Source organism: Chamaea fasciata, unplaced genomic scaffold, assembly GCF_029207755.1.
Source record: "Chamaea fasciata isolate MVZ Bird 193981 ecotype frontalis unplaced genomic scaffold, bChaFas1.0.hap1 SCAF_3, whole genome shotgun sequence".
In the NCBI taxonomy this organism is placed as follows: domain Eukaryota; kingdom Metazoa; phylum Chordata; class Aves; order Passeriformes; family Sylviidae; genus Chamaea; species Chamaea fasciata.
The window spans coordinates 1910978-1929153 of record NW_027094088.1 but is presented as its reverse complement, the minus strand read 5'-3'; the positions used below and the strand labels follow the sequence as shown (position 1 = coordinate 1929153).

The window sequence follows — 18176 nt, the reverse complement described above, 5'->3', positions numbered from 1 at the left end:
TATTGACTTTATAAAGGAGACAGTAGTGAGAATCCAGACAGTCAGCCAGATTGTGGTGCCTCGTAAACACAAGTCATTGCACGCAAGTATTTTCAATAAAATCTGGACCAATGCATTGACTACATTTTCATTTGTATCAATAGTGACACTAAAATAAGGCACATTAATATATATATATATATGCTATGGGCATTACTTAATATATATAATGCTAGCATTATATTCCATAACCTCATTGCATTCTATAAACTTAGCTTATGTTACGGACAAAGGTTAGTTAATACAGGATTGAAATATTTGTGTCATATACATGCCGAGACAGCACCAGCTGAAGGAGGGATGCGTTCCTGCAATGGGGACAAGAGATTTTAGTCTGGTTTTAAAGGTGCTTTCAAAAGGGTCATTCTTTCATTACAAGATGCAAAGGCCTTGAATACACTATCCTCTGCTGCCTCCTTTAGGATTATAGCATTTGTCCTCACTGTAATCTAGCCCCCTGCAGTAGTGGCTGGGGTCCCTCAGAAGAAATTATGAATTTTAGGTTTAGCCCCATCTCTGCTGAAGCCTGGTGTGGTGCCTTCCTCTTGATTTGCTGTCTATCTTGAAACTCAATAGACTTCAAGATTTGAAGTGCCTTGATTTAGTGAAGGTGTTATCCTCCAGTCTAGCAGGCAGACAGCTGGAGACCAGGCATCTTTTGTGGGAAGAGAGAATACTTAGGATTCTGGTGTGTTTGATGATAGAAAAACTCCGAGGTGTCCTACACTGCTGCCAAGCCATCAGCTATCCCATTTAGTGGGATCTGATTTAAAAAAAAAAAAAAAAAAAAATCTCCGAGTTGCAAACACAACATACAGACTCTAAATAAAACGTGCTTTGAAAAGGACCTGTGAAAAGGACTGGCTATGATACTCTGCTAAAAATATGTACATTATAAACAGATGTCTGTGTGTTTCCCCCATGCAGCTCCCTAACACTGTTTACAGCAGAAGGAATTTTATTCCGTCCAGGAGTTATTCTAGCTAAATCTAACAAATTTGGCATGGTAATTTGTTTTCTTTTTCATTAACAAAACCCAGTGGGACCTTTTATTTATGGTGACGGTAAGCAGTTATCTTCGAGATCTTTATCCTGCCTTCAACATCAAGCTGGGCTATTTAATGGATGTATAACTGTGCTAGTAGTTACTCGTATTCCATGTCGGTTGAAATATTTCAGAAGTACATAACATGCTGTCAAGAAAACAGCAATGGCAAGAGAGTATGGCTTCTTTTTCTATTTTAATCTGAATTGACTGCTGCGTTGAAAGAAAATACCCTTAAAGTTTGACTTATCTTACTATCTAGATTGGAGATAACACAAAACTAATTTACTAACAGTTTGCCTGTGTAACTAACACAGTGTTATTAGCACATTTAGTGCTATCAAGCCTAATAAAATCAAATGTAACTATGCTTGGAAGTAAAGAGCCATTATCACTAAACACAGAAATGTCCAGTTCAAACGAATGTTAATAATGGCAAATCAATAGATTCTGTCTGCCTAATGAGACAATAGGTTATATTTTGCTTGCGGAGCAACATAAATGTAAAGCAAATACCTATATAGGAAATTATCCCTTTTCTGCCTGTAAGGCCTTGTACTACATTGTTAGCTCTCAAGGCAAAATCAAAGAGCATAAATATTATTGATCATTTCATTTCCTTTCCACTAAGCGTGTGGGACACACAAGTATACTGTATGCTTACTTGTATTGTTTATAATTTTGTATTAAAAATGTGTAGAAAAAAATGCCTAGGAGCTTGAGCTATGGAGTACAGCTGTCAGAACGTATTTAAAGAAGAGAGAACTTGTGTAACAAAAGGGTTTTATTTTATTGATTACAAGGGAGGTTATCCTGTTTCCCACCACTACGTGCTGTCAGACCCTTAGGGTTTCTAGACCCTTTTATTTAAAATTTTTAAAGAACTGTGGGCTGAACGAGGTTCCTTAGACCTCAAGGCCATCACAAAGAGGGTTCTGTTACCTGCTGACCTAACACAATAATCCCTGAAATACTGAACTCCCTTGTTGTTTGCCTAAGAGGACAAAGACGATTTGAGCTAATTGAGAGTTGATCTCTACTGGACAATCTTGTTCACACTGTATTAGTCTCATGAGTCACTTTTAGTTGTAGGCTGCTGGTGAGAACTCGATGTGTTATAGACTTCCTTATCCTTTTGATAGCTTTTGTTGCTCAAAGTCATTGTCAGCTGTGCCTCCAAGCCAAAGTTTATATGCACGTTTGTGTTTGTACAATCCGTCATATTTTAATTTCATCTGTCCTACAACAACATCACATTTCATCACCGTTTGAGGAATTTGACTGACTGCAAACACGAGCAACCTGTTGTAATTGAAACTAATTCACTTGTTTCATTGCCGCTGTGTTTGAATTCCACAGCACAGCTTGAGGCAAGCCTCGGAACCTTTTATGCTCCAACAAGGCCTCTCTTGGATAGAACTGTGCTGGAGTACAGGGACCCCATCAGCAGATATGCAAGAAGGTTCTTCCACCACCTGCTCAGGTGAGTGACAGTTTCAACTTCTTATCAACTCAAAATTAATTGCATATTTCAATAACTAACTACTTTAATGCGGTTAGCGTTTTCCAAAAGGACCACCCCTGAAAAAAATGCGTTCATTGTTAATGTTTGTTTAACTTGCACTTTGTTCCTTTCAAACAGAGGGATGCAGATAAAGTGCTATTCAGAGCTCTTCTGTCATCAATACACTTAAAATGAATCATCCTTTCCCATTTAGCTTGATAGAAAAAAAAAAATAAATAAACCAAAACAGGATTCTGAGAGATTGATATTCACCGAGTGCTTGCAGATTAGTTATAGAAAGAACTTGCAAACTTGGAGAAAACGCTGAGTTTAAAAAGATGCTAGAACACAAAAGAATGCTGCACGGTCCAGGGCATTTTTGTCTTTGCACCGCTGAAATCTGAACATTTTGTTGTTCTCACTTTTTAAATTCTCATATATAAATTCACTTTCCAGTAGTTTTCATTAAAGCAAGAGGAGAAAATGCAATGTTGAATTTGTCTGTGAATTATATAAAATGACAGAATGGTTTGGGTTGGAAGGGACCATAAAGATCATCTCTTTACAACCACCGTGGGCAGGGACACCTTCCACTAGACCAGGTTGTTCCAAGCCCCATCCAACCTGGCTTTGAACATTTCCAGAGACAGGGCATTCACAACTTCTCTGGGCAACCTGTGCCAGTGCCTCACCACCCTCACAGTAAAGAATTTCTTCCGTATATCCAACCTAAATTTCTTCTCTTTCAGTTTGTAGCCATTACTCCTTGTCCTTCCACCACAGCTCCTGACAGAGTCCCTCTCTGGCTTCCCTGTAGGCTCCCAACTTCCTCACCTTGTCTTCACAGGGAAACTGCTCTGATATTGCAAGAGAAATAATAACAAATTCAGCAAGAATTTATAGAACATTGGTTTAGTGTTGTATATTTTTTTTTCGATCCATTACAAATACTGACATGCAGCAGTTTAACCTGTTCACAAATACAGCTGAGACTTTCCATCTGAGGATTATCCAGTGGATGAAAATAGGGAGAAATTACCTTCTGAATGATGCAATGTTTGTAGCACCTTGTTGAGAAGGAGTGTGGAGGGACATAGTGAGAAGACTTACGATGCACCCTTTGGAGTGATTCATCCAGATTGTATATACATTGTCTGCATGAGCAAAGCAAGTTGCTTTGATAGCACATAGAATGTGCTTTTTCGTCAAATCTAGAAGAAAAGTATTCCATGTTTCCTTCTAGATTTTGAGTCTGAAGAGGATCATCTTTCTGCTGAGCGGGTCCATTCCAGCGGGGAAATCATTCCTTGTTGAAAAATGATCCAATATTTGCATAATGCAAATGCTTTTTTTACCCTTTTTTCAATCTTTCACTGGAGTTTTCTTAACACACATGGACACAACAGTGGGTACAAACTCTGTTATTGCCTTTCTCCTAGAAACCAGCAGGGAAGATGCTGTTGTGGCCAGCTTGTTGTGGCTGTGGGCCAGTTGCTTGCAGAGGACAGATGCAGGAAAAATGCCTCAGAGATTGCTGAGAGGTGTAACTCTGGTTACTCTTATATCTGCCAGAGAAAGGTGTATTCCCTCTGACTCAGGATTTGCTTCCAAGTGCTAGCAGGCATGCAGAGACATGGGGCCCTGGCTAAGCTGCCAGCCCTTGAGGCTGCAGCTAAAACACTGACTCAATCCTCCTAAAACAAGAACCTTCAGTGTCAGAATGCTGCCTGGACAGCGTGGGGCACAGAGGGAGGTGTGCACAAGAGTCTCCTCGTGTCTTGTACCTCCCGCAGCCCTTGAACAATCTACAGTTTTTTGCTGGTTTTGGAGCAAATGTGTTATTTTGCTGTTTTCCTTTTTTCAAAGGGATTTGTATTCAACCGAATCAAAGTGATAGGATCATGTGATTGCTGCAGAACAGATGGTAATGCTTAAAGCTTATCTCAGAAGACATAATCTAAGTGCAAAATTAAATGTTCGAATATGGGGAGATTTATCTGATAGAAAGCAAGGAAATGGTGTTCAGAGCTGATCATTATTGCATTAAAGTGGCTGTGCCTTAATTGGTGTTTTTTTCCTTTTAGATGTTTTCTTAAGTGACTGGAATGATTTAAATGTAGGCTGAGCAGAGAGAACTAGAGATTTGGTGGGGAAGGGTAAACCATGGATCTGGGTGGGTGGATGCCATCCAGGCATGATGCAATGTCTAGGAGGATGATAGGGAGGCACAGTGCCCACTAATTCAGGCACATGAAAGTTGCAGCTGCTGCTCTTAAACCTGCCTCTGATGGACTAGCAAGGCAAGGCACTCCTGTGAGTTCAGAACAGGAGGAAAAGTGAGAAGGGAATTATGCTCCTGCCTTCTCAGGTCACCCTTTTATGCCCATGAGGACACTGGAAATGAGGAGTTCCTCCCGCTACCTGTTTGTCAGGGAAAGCAAGGTCAGGTGACGTGGGAGGAATGCAGAGATGCTGTTCGCCACTGCAGGGGGAAAATTTGTGGGGCCAAAGCTCAGCTGGAGCTGAAGCTGCCCAGAACTGTGGGACACCATAAAACAATGCAGAAATATCATCAGCCTATCACAGGATGAGGATGGTCACCTCACAAACAAGGCCGTGAAGCAAAGATGTTGAATGCTTTCTTTGTCTGTGATGGGTAAGGGAGTCCCAATGTGCTGACTGAGCCTTGAGGACCATTCCAGGGCTCCAGCTGGACCCCATGAGCCCGTGGGGCCTGATGGCATTCATCTGAGAGCACTCCAAGAGCTGACTGATGTCATTGTCAGGCCTGTCTCCATGATTTTTGAATTGTCTTGGGAATCTGGAGAGGTCACAGAAGGTGGCAAACATTGTCCCAGTTTTCAGGGGGGGCAAGAAGGATGACCCTGGAAACTGCAGGCCTGTCACGTTCACTTCAGTGACTGTAAATTATGGAGAAGATTATTGAGGGAGGTATCAAAAAGCACCTGAAGGACAAGACAGCCACTGGTCACAGCCAGCACAGCTTCAAGTCCTGCTTATCAAACCTGATTTCCACCCAGCTGATCAAGGGAAGCCAGTTGATGTTGCCTTTCTGGATTTCAGTAAAGCTTTTGACACTGTCCTATCCTTCTGGACAAAATGTCCATCCCCAGCTGGATAAACACATCCTGTGAGGGGTGAGCTCAGGGCTGGGGCACAAAGGGTTTCAGTGAACGGGGTGACACCAGACTGGGGACCTGTCACTGCTGGGGCTCTGCAGGGCTCCATCCTCGGCCCTGTGCTCTTCAACATCTCCATGAAGGACTTGGATGCAGGACTGGGAGGGACACTGAGCAAGTTCACAGACAGTAAACAACTGGGAGGAGCTGCTGACTCCCTCCAAGGTGGGGAGATGCTGCAGGGAGACCTCAACTAATGAGAGGACTGGGCAATCACCAGCCACAGGAAGTTTAACCAGGGCAAGAGCCAAATCCTGCACCTGGGATGGGGAAACCCTGGGTGTACAGACTGGGGAACGAGAGGCTGGAGAGCAGTGCCATGGAAAGGGACCTGGGTTGATGGAAAGCAGCACCCTGGCAGACAGAAGAGTCACTTGGTTTGTTCAGCCTGGAGAAGAGGAAACCGAGGGAAGACCTCGTTGTGGTCAGCATTCTCGTGAGGGGAAGTGGAGAAGCAGGCACTGATCTCTTCACTCTGGTGACCGTGACAGGACCCGAGGGAAAAGCCTGACGCTGTGCTAGGAGAGGGTTAAGTTGAATATTAGGAAGAGGATTTTCATCCAGGGGGTGGTTGGGCACTGAAACAGGCTCCCCACGGCAGTGGTCACAGCACCAAGCCTGACAGAGCTCGAGCAGGGTTTGAACAGTGCTTGCAGGCACAGGGTGTGATTCTTGGAGCTGACCTGTGCAGGGCCAGGAGCTGGACTTCGATAATCCTCGTGGGTCCCTTCCAGCTCAGGATATTTAGTGTTTCTACGATTCTATTATTTGATTTATTCACTTTTTTACCCTTTTTCATTTAGCACTTAATACTTGCAGGCTAGTTACAAATAGCTAATGCATCTCTTCAGAGTGATTTTTTTCATCACTCTCTTGTGAGCAAAGTGGTCATTTTGCACCCTACTGCAGCAAGATGTGGAGGAAGCATGGTGCTTTCTAAATTATGTGCAGTGAAGTTGTGGCTGATATTCAAAAAGTATTTCTTGGCATGGAGAGGGGCCTTCTGCAGTTCATTTGGGCTTCAGAAAGGCCAAGCAGCAGATTCACTGAATTTCAGCCTAGAAGATAAGGAACTAAAGAGAAGAACTGAACCAAAGCTCCGAAGTTTGGTAGGAAAAGTCAGGGAAGTGGAGTTAGGAGCACGAGTAAAGGACAAAGTGTTGGGGGCAAAGGTCTGAAGGAAGTTTGGGAATGTTCCCTGTCCTGCAAGGAGGGCAGAGTGGCAGCACAGAGCCAAATGGGGAAAGGCAGCTTAGGGCGTGTGTGGTGGGCTGTAGAGGAGACCAGACATCTCAGGGATGGACAGGGAAGGGTGGAGTCTTCCATACAAGATCAAAACATTAAAACCCTTAAACGTTTCGAGATCTAAATCTGAGAAACGTTCATATAAACAAAAGTTTTCACCCCCCTCTCCAGCTTTCCTTTGAATACCCCACCAATCTGCCTTAAGCCTTTTCAGAAGGACCAACTCACGGGAGAGAAATATTAATTCATTCTACATGCCGAGACAGTCTTTGACCTGCCTGCTGAGTCTGCCAAAAAAGTGCCATTTATTGCTGTACTTTTAAAGATGTGAGTGTCTGTATTTACTAGAACTGAGAAATACAGTTACCTTTTCAGAAGGGCCATCCTCACCTAGTAAAAATAATGTGCCACGGATTTTACTCTTTACTGTAGGCCAAAAGGTCGTGTGTTCGGTTGCAAATAACTGGGGACATCCATTTTCACATTATCAGGGAGATTATAGGCTATCTGTTTTTCTACCACCAGTGAAGTCAGTTTCTGGAAAATGCTGAGTGCTGTGATGGCAGATTCCCTCTTTAGGCATGAGGGCACTTTATAAACAAGCTGCTCCATCCAAGCTGAGATGGGCAAAGGAACGCTGACAGCACAATTGAAACAGATCACAATTAGAAGGAAGGGAAAATTCTTTGCTGTGTATTGGACTCAGGCATATTATTTGTATCCATCATTAAAAAAGCTAAGTTCTTAAATTTGCAAACCACACATCACCTTCAGCTCTCACTAAAATAGAAGCTTAGAGCTTTGCAGGTATAGGCCCTGGATGTAAAATATGGAATACCTCCAAACCCAAGCATTCAGTACACAAAATTAAAATTAAAGGCCTCTTAATTATATGCCAGGGATCCATTACAACAGTATTTATGGAACGAATAATTATTTTCACTCTAAATCCTTATCTATAATTAAAAAATACAGGAAACTGAATAACAAGCACAGAAACGTATCTTAGGTGTTCCTTGCCACTTCAGTAGCACTCTGGTGTTTTATTGTGATGTCACCGCTTCTAATAATGTGAGGCATTATATCATTATGTAAAATGTCGAGCAGAGGTGGGTTTATTGGGGAGCCTTGGGCAGCTGTAACCTCCCTGCTCCCATCCCTTTTTTGCGGCGTGTGTTTGTGCGGTGGGGGAGTGGCTGCGGGATGGGACGGAGCAGTTTTCCACTCCTTGGCTGCGGCACCGCTGACTCACGGCTTTGCCTCACTCTGATCAAGCATTCCCAAATTGCTCTTGTCACATTTTCTAATGCATGAAATTATCTTGTTTGTTTGACACGGACACGCAGGCACAAACACACGCCTGCTCTGCTCCGTTCCATTTTTCTGAGGGAGGAAGCAGGGCTAGAAAGGGAAGTCTGAAATGCAGTGCAGGAGTTGCAGAATTAAGATGCCGCCAGAGTTCTGCTGTGCCCTTTCCTCCTTTGTGATTCTGGTTTTGTGTTAGTGATGCCCAGTTTAAGGATTATTTTTTTTCCCCCTTTTTTATCCTACATGGAGGAGTACTAAGATTCAAAACCCCTTGCACCTTTCAATCTGATAATTTCGTTAAGAGAATGCAATTTGGTTTTTTTCCCGAAATAAAAACATGTTTAGCTACAAAGCAAAGCTTTGTTCTAAATAACAACGCAGTGCCTTTTCATCTTTCAAGAGAGAAGTGCAACTCTGATCACATTCAGTGGTAGAATTTTGGATGGATTCATAAAAGATTCTCCTTTGTGTGAATCCAAAAATGAGAACCACCACCATGTTTTTACTTCTGCTGTTTTCACTCCTTCAGAAACTTCAGAAGCATTCTACTCTTCGCCGTGTTCCACGTAAGGTGCTACTGGGTAAATGCAAAAAAATTTATCTTCATCTTGGGCAGAACATTCATCAAGCGATGTGACTTTGCACACAGCACTTGATAGGGCTCCTTTGTAAATAAACACTCTTAAAGAAGATGAGAAGTTGTCATTAGCATCAGGGGAGACCTGCTTCCAGCCACCCCTGATTCTTTACGAATCACTTCACTCTTCAAGAGTTCTGAAATGCACTGCTACACTACAAGACGTGATGCCTGGACACAGACAGTTATCACTGAAGTCCAAGACAGCCTTTGAAAAGCTAAAATAAAGCTCTTTTGCCCTGCAGGTGCATCACTAATGCAGTACTAACTACCCCCTTGGTAAGCAGGTTCCCCTATCACTACACTGCAATCTCCAAAGTAGATATTCACTGTGAGCATTTCCATCCTAAATAGGACCCTGAATCAAAGGTGGAAAAAAAAGCCTCAGCTCCATAGGAATAGTTCCCAATCCCATCTGCTGCCAGCTGTATGGAACTGAGAGACAGAGTGAGCAAAGAGCTTTTATGATCCCTTTTTAAGAGCACCCTAGAAGTAGAATCTATAATTATATTGGTACATAGTGTGTCACAAAATATGTATAAACATTAATGATTACATGGCTGAGGACTAAGAATGTCTTTTATATTCATAAGGTAACCTATTAGGCATTAAATTATGCCTTCAGATAAAATGATCATTGATGGCAGTCAGGTTCTCTATGGTGGCCACATGAACAGAATTCATCTCTATGGGAGTAAGTTCAGAAGTAGCATTTTCACTAAAGTAGCACCTTCTGGAGAGGACTTTGAAGAGTCATTTTTTGTCATCTTTTGAAAAACGATCAAAACCAAAGGTTTTCATATTACCACGGCACTGATAAATGAGAATTTATATTGCTGTGATGGAACTACACATGAAAAGATTCCCCTGGTCATGCTTCTTGACCTGTTTTAGAAACAAGAAATAAAGGCACCTATTTAATGGAACTAGGTTATTTTTGCAGTTAAAGAGGCTAAAGATCTCAGAAAAAGTTTAGACTGTCTTTGCTTCAGTCCTATGCTGTTAATGATTTCTTTTCTTAAACCAGCTCCAACGCAGTTTTCAATTTCAGTCAGATACTTTGATGCTACAGGAATGATTCTGGGATTTAATTCTCTAGCAGTGATTACAATATAAGAAATAATGAGCAAAATATTGAGGGGGGGGACACGACAATGAATTACGTGACATAATTGCTTGAGAACAAAATGCCACGAAGATGAACCATGACAAATCAGAGATTTGGGCAAGATTTGTTGCTCAACCTAACGGGAGAAACATTGCTTGGAGGATGGGGAGAATGGCCCCTTACACACACTCAGAGCAGTCGCAGAGCTGCTAAAATCTGGAGCCACTTTGCACAGCCAGCAACAGATGCAGTTTGGTGGCCCAGAGTGCCAGAAGTCATCCAGTTCTCTGCTACGTCCCCACCCATGGGACTGCACGAGAAAAAAAAGGAACACGAAATAGCTGCACTGGACTGATGTTGTTTGTGCCAAATCTATTCCCACATGCTGGTTAATCTGACTTTGATATTGCTACTTTCAGAAGCTGAGCCCACACAGAGACCACTGTTGTGTTGTGCAACTGATAATCTGCCCTTGTAAGGTGGCTTTTTCCTGCTCTACTAGCTGTGCAATTTCCCTGAAATCTTAAGGGCTTTGGGCATACACGGAGTGCAGAAACAATGCAAATATATCATGTTCATGGACAAAACCCTCAAAAATCAGTTCTTAGCAACTTATCTCCGTCCTTGAACAGCTGTTGTAAGTCAGCCTCAACCTTCCCAGGTCATCGGTTTCTCCCTCTCCATCAACTCCACCTAGTCAGTCAGTAATAGCATCTTATATTAAAATGACACTCAAAAATCTCTAATTTGAGGTCCTGACCAAGAACTGAATTTAAGATTTTTTTTTTCTTTGAAGCCTTTCCAGATCAATTCATGTCTCATCTCTTTACCAAGACACTTCTTCTCCATTCGTCTTCAAAGTCTTCCTGAGCCCCACCATTACACTTCCCTTTGCTGTATGTGGACCATCTGGCAATATTCTGTTGTGAATAGCTAATTCTCAGCTCATCAGATCAGAGTTTCCTCTCACTCCCTCAGCCTTTTTGCTGACTTTCCTCCCATTACCATCCAGTGCCCTGCAGGAAGAGCTAACTGAATAGGCAGCCCTAGGCATTCCTCAAATGCAGATCTGCCTTTTATGGTTCTTCAGAACCCGAGAGCCTGCGAAGGAAAGAACACCAAAAGGAAAATACAGAAAAAAGTCGGCAATACTCATTTGCCCAATAACTGGATGTAGTGTCTTGGGGGTGCACCTCTCATGCCTCAATAATGTAGAATTTATGTGTCCCACATGCTCATCTGGGCTTTCTCTATAGTTAGGATAAAGACATGGGCACCCGAAGGATGAGTAATCCCATTGAAGGGAGATATCTCAGATAAGCGTGAAGAGTCAAACGTCAGGGCCTATCCCTATCAATTAACTACAAAAGGAGCCTACCTAATTAGCTTAAATTAGCCATGTAAAGGTAAGCTGTTTGAAGATAAATGGAATGATTTGCACTGTAAATGTCTAGCTCCTGTATCACATTATTACTGGCCAGTTAACAGAAAGATCTTAGATGCTCAGATAGTTTCTGTGGTAGAATGAGAGAGACAAATGGACTAAAAAAATATATATCAAGAAAGGTCTACAAAAAGATACAAAAAACAGACAGGCACGCAGGTCTCTTTAAAAATCTCCTTTTGACCAGTTGGCCAAGATAGAAGAGAGTGGGGATGTTTCTTGGTTTACACTGCTAAGTTCTGAAGTATCAACTAGAGATAGATAAATAGCAATATATGCCCAGCACTAGGTAAAATTAATTCAGAATTTCTAAAGGTAGTAAAAGATAAAACATCTGAAATACACACTGCGGTGTGTAACCTTGCATTTAGAATGACCTTAGCACCTGAGGATAGAAACATGGAAAATATGAAGTCAGTTTTCACAACAGTCTGGAGAGACCTTAGAGAACTATGTCCTGTAAGTCCGGCCTCTGTACCAGTGAAATTAGTAGAAACTGTATTTTAAAATGTGTGAACATACAGACAACTAACGTACTGGGGGAGAATCAGCAGGATTTCTGTAAAGGCAAGTCATGTCTCAAAACTCCAAATTCTTTGATGTCAGCAATCATGTGAGTAATGGCTATCCAGCTGCTGCTGATGAAAGTTTGACCATTGAAGATCTTTTTGGAAGGTCTTCCACCAATATGTCTTAAAAAACCACAGGATTAGAGGAAAGTTTCCCTTTCATAGATAAGTGATTAATTAATAGGCAAGAAAAGAGTAAGAGTAAATGGTCAGTTGTCATGGAGGTCACCAGTGGAAATTATAAGTGTAGCAGATCTATACTTATAAGTAACCTGGCAAAGGAGCAGATAGTGAGCTGCTAGAGTTTGCTGATGACACTGAATTATTAACACTAGTAAAGATAGAACCTGCTGTGAAGAACAGCAAAAGGGCTTCACAGGATGCAGTGACATAGTGTCAAAATTGAAGATCAAATGAAATGTAAATAAATTCAAAGCGAAGCACTTTGTACACAGTGGTGTGTGACTCCGGTCTTCATGTGTAACCTGGAGCAATCTGAGCTCAACATTATTGTGGAAGAAGAATTTGGTCTTATAACTCGACAGCTATAAAATACTCGGTTCAGCGCTCAGCAGAAGTACAAAAAGCACATTGCGAAGTAGGAATTCTTAGAAAAGGACTAGACAAGAAAACAGTGAACTTCAGTTCACCTGAATTTTGTGTGTAGTTTCGGAGTCCCGTAATCTGTAAAAGGATATAGTAGAACTCAAAAAGGTTTAGGAAAGGTAGCCAGGATGATTAAAGGCATGAAACAGCTTTAGTGAAAGGAAAGGCTAAATAGACTAGAACTCCTCGACCTAAAGCGGAGGCAGCAGAGATAGAGATCTATTAAATTGTGAGTGCCAGGGAGAGAGAGCACAGTAAATGACTGCTCGCTGCTTCTTCTAATACAAAAAATAGAGGTCATCAAGCGAAGCTAACATGCGGCCATTTCAAAATACAGCGATTCTTCACATTATGTATAATTAAAATATGAACCTCCTTACCACAGGATGTTGTGGATGGTAAAAATGAGTGTGAGTTCAAAGGCGAGGTTCAGAGAAGAGGAATTCACTGAGGAACACCAGCCTGGAAACCACCTCTGGCTCAGCAAATCCCTGAAGCAGAAATTGTTGGAGCCTAGGAGACTGCTCAGGGAAGTATCAGCATCTGCTTGTCCTGATCTAACATTCTCTCCTAGCTAATGGTGAGGGATTAGGTCAGGAGCATCTTCAGTCTCAGCAAAAGGCTGTTCCTACGTTTTATGTTCTGGACACGATGCTGTGCAGAAAAAGCACATCAGACTCCAAATAGTTTTCCATTTGCTCCCTCAAAGATGTGCCAAAATTCATACGAAGTTCCAGGCAAAATCTTGTCTGTCTCTTCTGTGGCTGTGTTTTCTGCAATGGAGCTGTCATATGTGGGAGTTTTATGAGCATTACCACTGCATGATTTTATTATAAAGAAATAATTTGCCTATTGACAAACACAGATGGAAAAGGTAAATATACTCTAATGGACCCATAACTCAGCAAGTGGTTCAAAATTTGGCCCTGCACCATGATTCTGTAAGTAGATATTTATCTTTAGGCAGCCAGTTTTAGAAAATACGGAGCTAATGTATTTTCTCCGAGAAGTCTTAGCGCTAAAAAAGCGCATCTTATCCAACGTCAGGCATGAGGGAGAATTGGCCCTGTACCTCACAGAAAGCCAAGGAGGAAAAGGGCCTGTTCATCTTAACTTTAATACCAAATTTCCATCTGCTGCAGCTGGAAATTGCAGAGATATCACACGTATACAATGGGGATTTATTATAGAGGCAGCAACTCATCCTTAACCACAGCGATGATACTGGGCCTCTGTTATATAGCTGTCTTTAGCGTGTAGACATGCTGATACGTTTGCTCAATAAAATCCAGCTTTCGAGACATACTGTTAAGTTTACATGATCACCAGAGTGAGAGGGATAAAGCTGGAAAAGAAGAAAAGCAGAAGCGAATTAATGCAATAAAGGCTAGGATTTAACAGACAGGGTTGAGTAAAATAAATGTGAAACAACAGGTGTCACTGACTCTTATCAGCATTTTTAATTAACACCTGTTTTTAGCCCAGAGTACTTCGGAAGAGTATGTTGGAGTGTGTCTGTATTTAAAGATAAAGATACGCTGCTGAGAAGTTACTAAGTAGTGAGAGGTTGGAGGAATGAAGAGGTTTGGGGGTGGGGGGAAGCCTCTGTTTGCTGGGTGGGTGTTGGTTGCAGCTTAGAGAAACCTGAAGGAAAGCCACTGTGATAAAATTGCAAGGTAGGGAAATACTGCTATGGCAACAAAATGTGTTCTCCTGAAGGAAAATGAGTATGAAAAAGGAAACAGGGTGTGTAGGAAATTGAAAGGAAGCAAAGGTTACAAGAAAAGACAGGATCTAGTTTGAAAAGATACAAATTGTAATCGTTTCAATTTATGGAATAATATTTTATGATAGTAATAAATTTCTGTTATCCAGACTTTTATGGCACCTGCTCTGGAAAATTTCAGATACGAAAGAATTCTCATTGACAATAGGAAGGGGATGCAGTCACACTCTCCAGTGGCCCATCCTACAGGAATACAGCCAACCTGGATGCCCAGCATCCCATGGGAAGTGTGTGACACAAACGTCCACAGAATCAGGATCTTTAAACAAATGTTTCTTCAGTGTCGGTATGAGGCAGTTCCAGAGTGATACAGTAGTGCTGGTTTATAATTGATTTGAGCAAAGTTCAACAAATAAATGACATACCTTGCTTCATACCTAGACCACTGCTTTCTTCTAGAATATTTCATACGCCTAAACTGTTTCTTGCTAAGTATGGATTTTAAAGGTTTCAATGATCCCTTATTATTAGAATACTTCATTCAAAAATTAACTTGGTTCACTTGGAAATCGGACTCCAAATTCTGTCCCGAGAAGATGTGTGTAAAGGCAGCGTCACCTGAACTATTTCATACATCTTGGTTTCCTAGAGCAGAATATCACCCAAGAAGACAGGAATCACACGGTAAGATTATTAACTTTTTTTTATGGTTGGTTTGGGAATGACCTCAAGATTCACAGCCAGTTAGAGCCCTCAAGGGCTTTCTCTGGCCAGGGAGTCATACTGTCTGGCTCCCCTTATTAGCTTTCTGTCTCTTCCTATTTTTTTTAATTTGGCTTGCTCGTTTGCTTTCTCGCTTCAAACCAGAGGGTACCCTTTGATGTGAAGGACATTCAGTTCTACACCCAACAATCTATAAAGTTACGGGTGGACTTCCTTTATGTCAGAAATACGTAACTTGAGAGTATCTTTCAAGTGACAGAAACTTTGGGTGCCTTGAGATGCTTGTATTTTTGTACTGTATTTTTCTCATGGTTTATTCACTGGCTTTACCTGAGACCTATTTGTTTATATGACCTTTGAAAGGTTCCATGAGGGATTTCTTTTTAAACAAGCCACTCAGGCCACAAATCCAGCATTTCGCTTAACATACCCATATTTAGGGCCCAGGGAAAATTATAGGTCATAAACCCATACGTTAATGCTTTGCTAAATCTGGGCCTGAAGGGATGTATAGATTATACCTGGACAACCTTTAGAGCTCCTGCATCTAAAATACAATTTAGGATACAATTTAGGAGATTATCCCCTTGACTCACACACACACACACAGACCCAGTGGCTGTTTCTCCATTAGCCTTTGGTGCGCTCTGCAGCACTTTCTCCTCCTCGGTGTCTTAGAAGGTAACAAGGCTGTGAACCCTCCTCAGAGGTTTGTGTGTCCTGTTCAAAGGAGCTCATAGTCTAAAAACAGAGTGGCATAATAGCAGGAGGTTGGCAAAATAATTATTGACTGCTGGCATCTCAGAGGGTGGAGCTTCCCAATGCATCCATTGATCCCTCTGCCACTTTTCCCACTAACTTTCGGAATCATTGGGGGATCTCAGCCAATTTAACAGAGGGTAGAAGTCTCAGAAATAAGCAAATGCCTGCGAGTTTTGTGAAAATCAGCAACCAGTTGGGGTTAAATAGAATGCAGGAGGTTATCTGTGTCCCAAAAAAAAGCCACAGTGAAGGTTCAGCAGATAGAAGTTCTGCCAATCAAGACCTGTGCTGCTGCATGGTCCACACAGCCTCATGTCCAAACCTTTGTTGGGAGGGGGCCGTGGATGCCCTGCTGGGAGAAGGACAGAGTTGTCTGGAGCCCGTTTTGGCGGGGTACTTTGGGAACAGGAATAGTTACTGTGCTGAGCCTGTGTAGGAGGAAGCATAAAATAGGTTCTGTGGAGAGTTCCTGGTCTTCAGGCTGCAGTCAGTGCTCTACAACCACCTTATTTAAAATAGGGCGTCCTACTGAGCTCGTTAGGGTAAAACCATTCCAGGTTTTGGTTGACTTTTGCTTTAAGTGAGTTTTTTAGTTGTTCATCTGTGGTTTTTTTAAAGGAATTTGAGACCTTAATGTATTAATTCCTCTCCAAGAATTCTTAAGTGCCATTTTTTCAGGACTCAATATAAAATGCAGGATATAAACCTTTGACTAATACAGTACTTTATACACAGCAATCTGAGTCTTCAGAATTTACTGGAATTTCACGTTAAAGTATCCCATTGGAGGTCAATAGAATTTCAGGGTTGTCATTTTAAGGACCAGCACACGTGAGAATTTTTTCCCGTGAAATACGTAAATCCTTTTAGCCCTGGTTTTGTAAATGGGCTCTGAAGCTAAAATCAGCTACATGCTTAAATCAGTGGTGTTGTGTTCAACAGTTGGTGAAAAACTAATCTGTCCCCATTTAAATCGACCACTTAGCAACCTAACCACACACTTTTTAGGTTCTTTAACCTAATAATCTCTAATTACTCTGGCTCAGAATTCCAGCAGAACGGGGTTCAGAGTCGTTTTGCAGATGTTGTTCTTTATTTGAATATTGTCTAATTTAAAAGGAAAATATTTCAGATAACAACAACATATTTTGAGGGGGGGAAAAAAGCATGAAAATCATTTCTGTTCCAAAAATTGCTGATATGAGAATTTATGAGGAAACAGCTCCTTTTATGAATAATTATTATTATTGTGTTTAAGAAATGGGCAAGATGCCTAGAAATTGAATCAAAGAATGAGCTATTAAATTGAAATATTAAATGAAATAACTGAATTAAAAGTGATCATGTAAACCCAGCAGTAAATGTTGGGAGCTGTAGCTGATTGAACATATTTTCATCATCTGTTTTGTATGCTTAAATACAATTGCTTGATGTAAGTAAACACTTGGTTGATATTCTGAATACTTTAAAATCTGCATATGCATCATGGAATACTGAACAATTAAAACTTAATTTCAGTGTAGTTTGATTACATGTAAATTATTTCAATATTCATTTTTTTTCCTGTTCTGTTTGCTCAGTGCATATTTAATATCCACTTTTTGAATGCATATCACTCTTGATTGGACTGTGAGATGAGGAGGACTCGGAAATTTCTTCCATTAAAAAAGGATTGCCTTATAAATATTATTTGTGCCACAGCTTTTCCCCCTGCAGATTATTTCCTAAATGTTGTGTACTCTTATTGAAGACAAGGAAAAAAAACTGCTGCAGCCCTCCTTTATCAGCCCAGCACAAGGAATATGCTTACATGGTCGATGAGCATGTCTAAGAAGGCTTGTTGGTTGTAACTAGTCCCTAAAGAAATGTTTCCACCTTTTCTGCACTATATTGCTTGCCTGCATGAGCTCCCTCTCCCTTCCCTGCCTCCTCCCTGCACATGATTTTTTATTTTATTTCCCTGGCTCTTGGAGGTCTTACGAGACACTTGAATATTATGGCTAAATATTACGAGTGTTTCCAAGCTGATCATTTTCAGTGTGAAAAATGTGTCTCTGCCTATAAGTGACCATGTTCAATTTAGGAGTTGTGGAATACAGATGAAAAAAAATTTTGCCTTTCTATATGTTTGTAGAACATTTTCTAAAAAACCAAAGAGACCTCTTTTCCGTTCACTGCAGCCTGCAAGCCATACACATTTTTTTTGATCAGTATTTCAAATTGCTTTATTTCTGAACATCCAACAGAAGGAAATCCCAGG

At 41.2% G+C, this 18176-nt stretch overlaps 1 protein-coding gene across 2 annotated transcripts in view; it reads left to right on the top strand.

Moving 5' to 3' along the window:
• Positions 1-18176, top strand: part of WDPCP (WD repeat containing planar cell polarity effector) — a 145034-nt gene that overhangs the window by 76655 nt on the left and 50203 nt on the right. For both annotated transcript variants that reach the window (XM_066177714.1, XM_066177715.1), the window contains one exon: positions 2444-2567. In XM_066177714.1, the coding sequence (XP_066033811.1) occupies positions 2444-2567 (124 nt within the window). The remainder of the gene's footprint in view (positions 1-2443; positions 2568-18176) is intronic.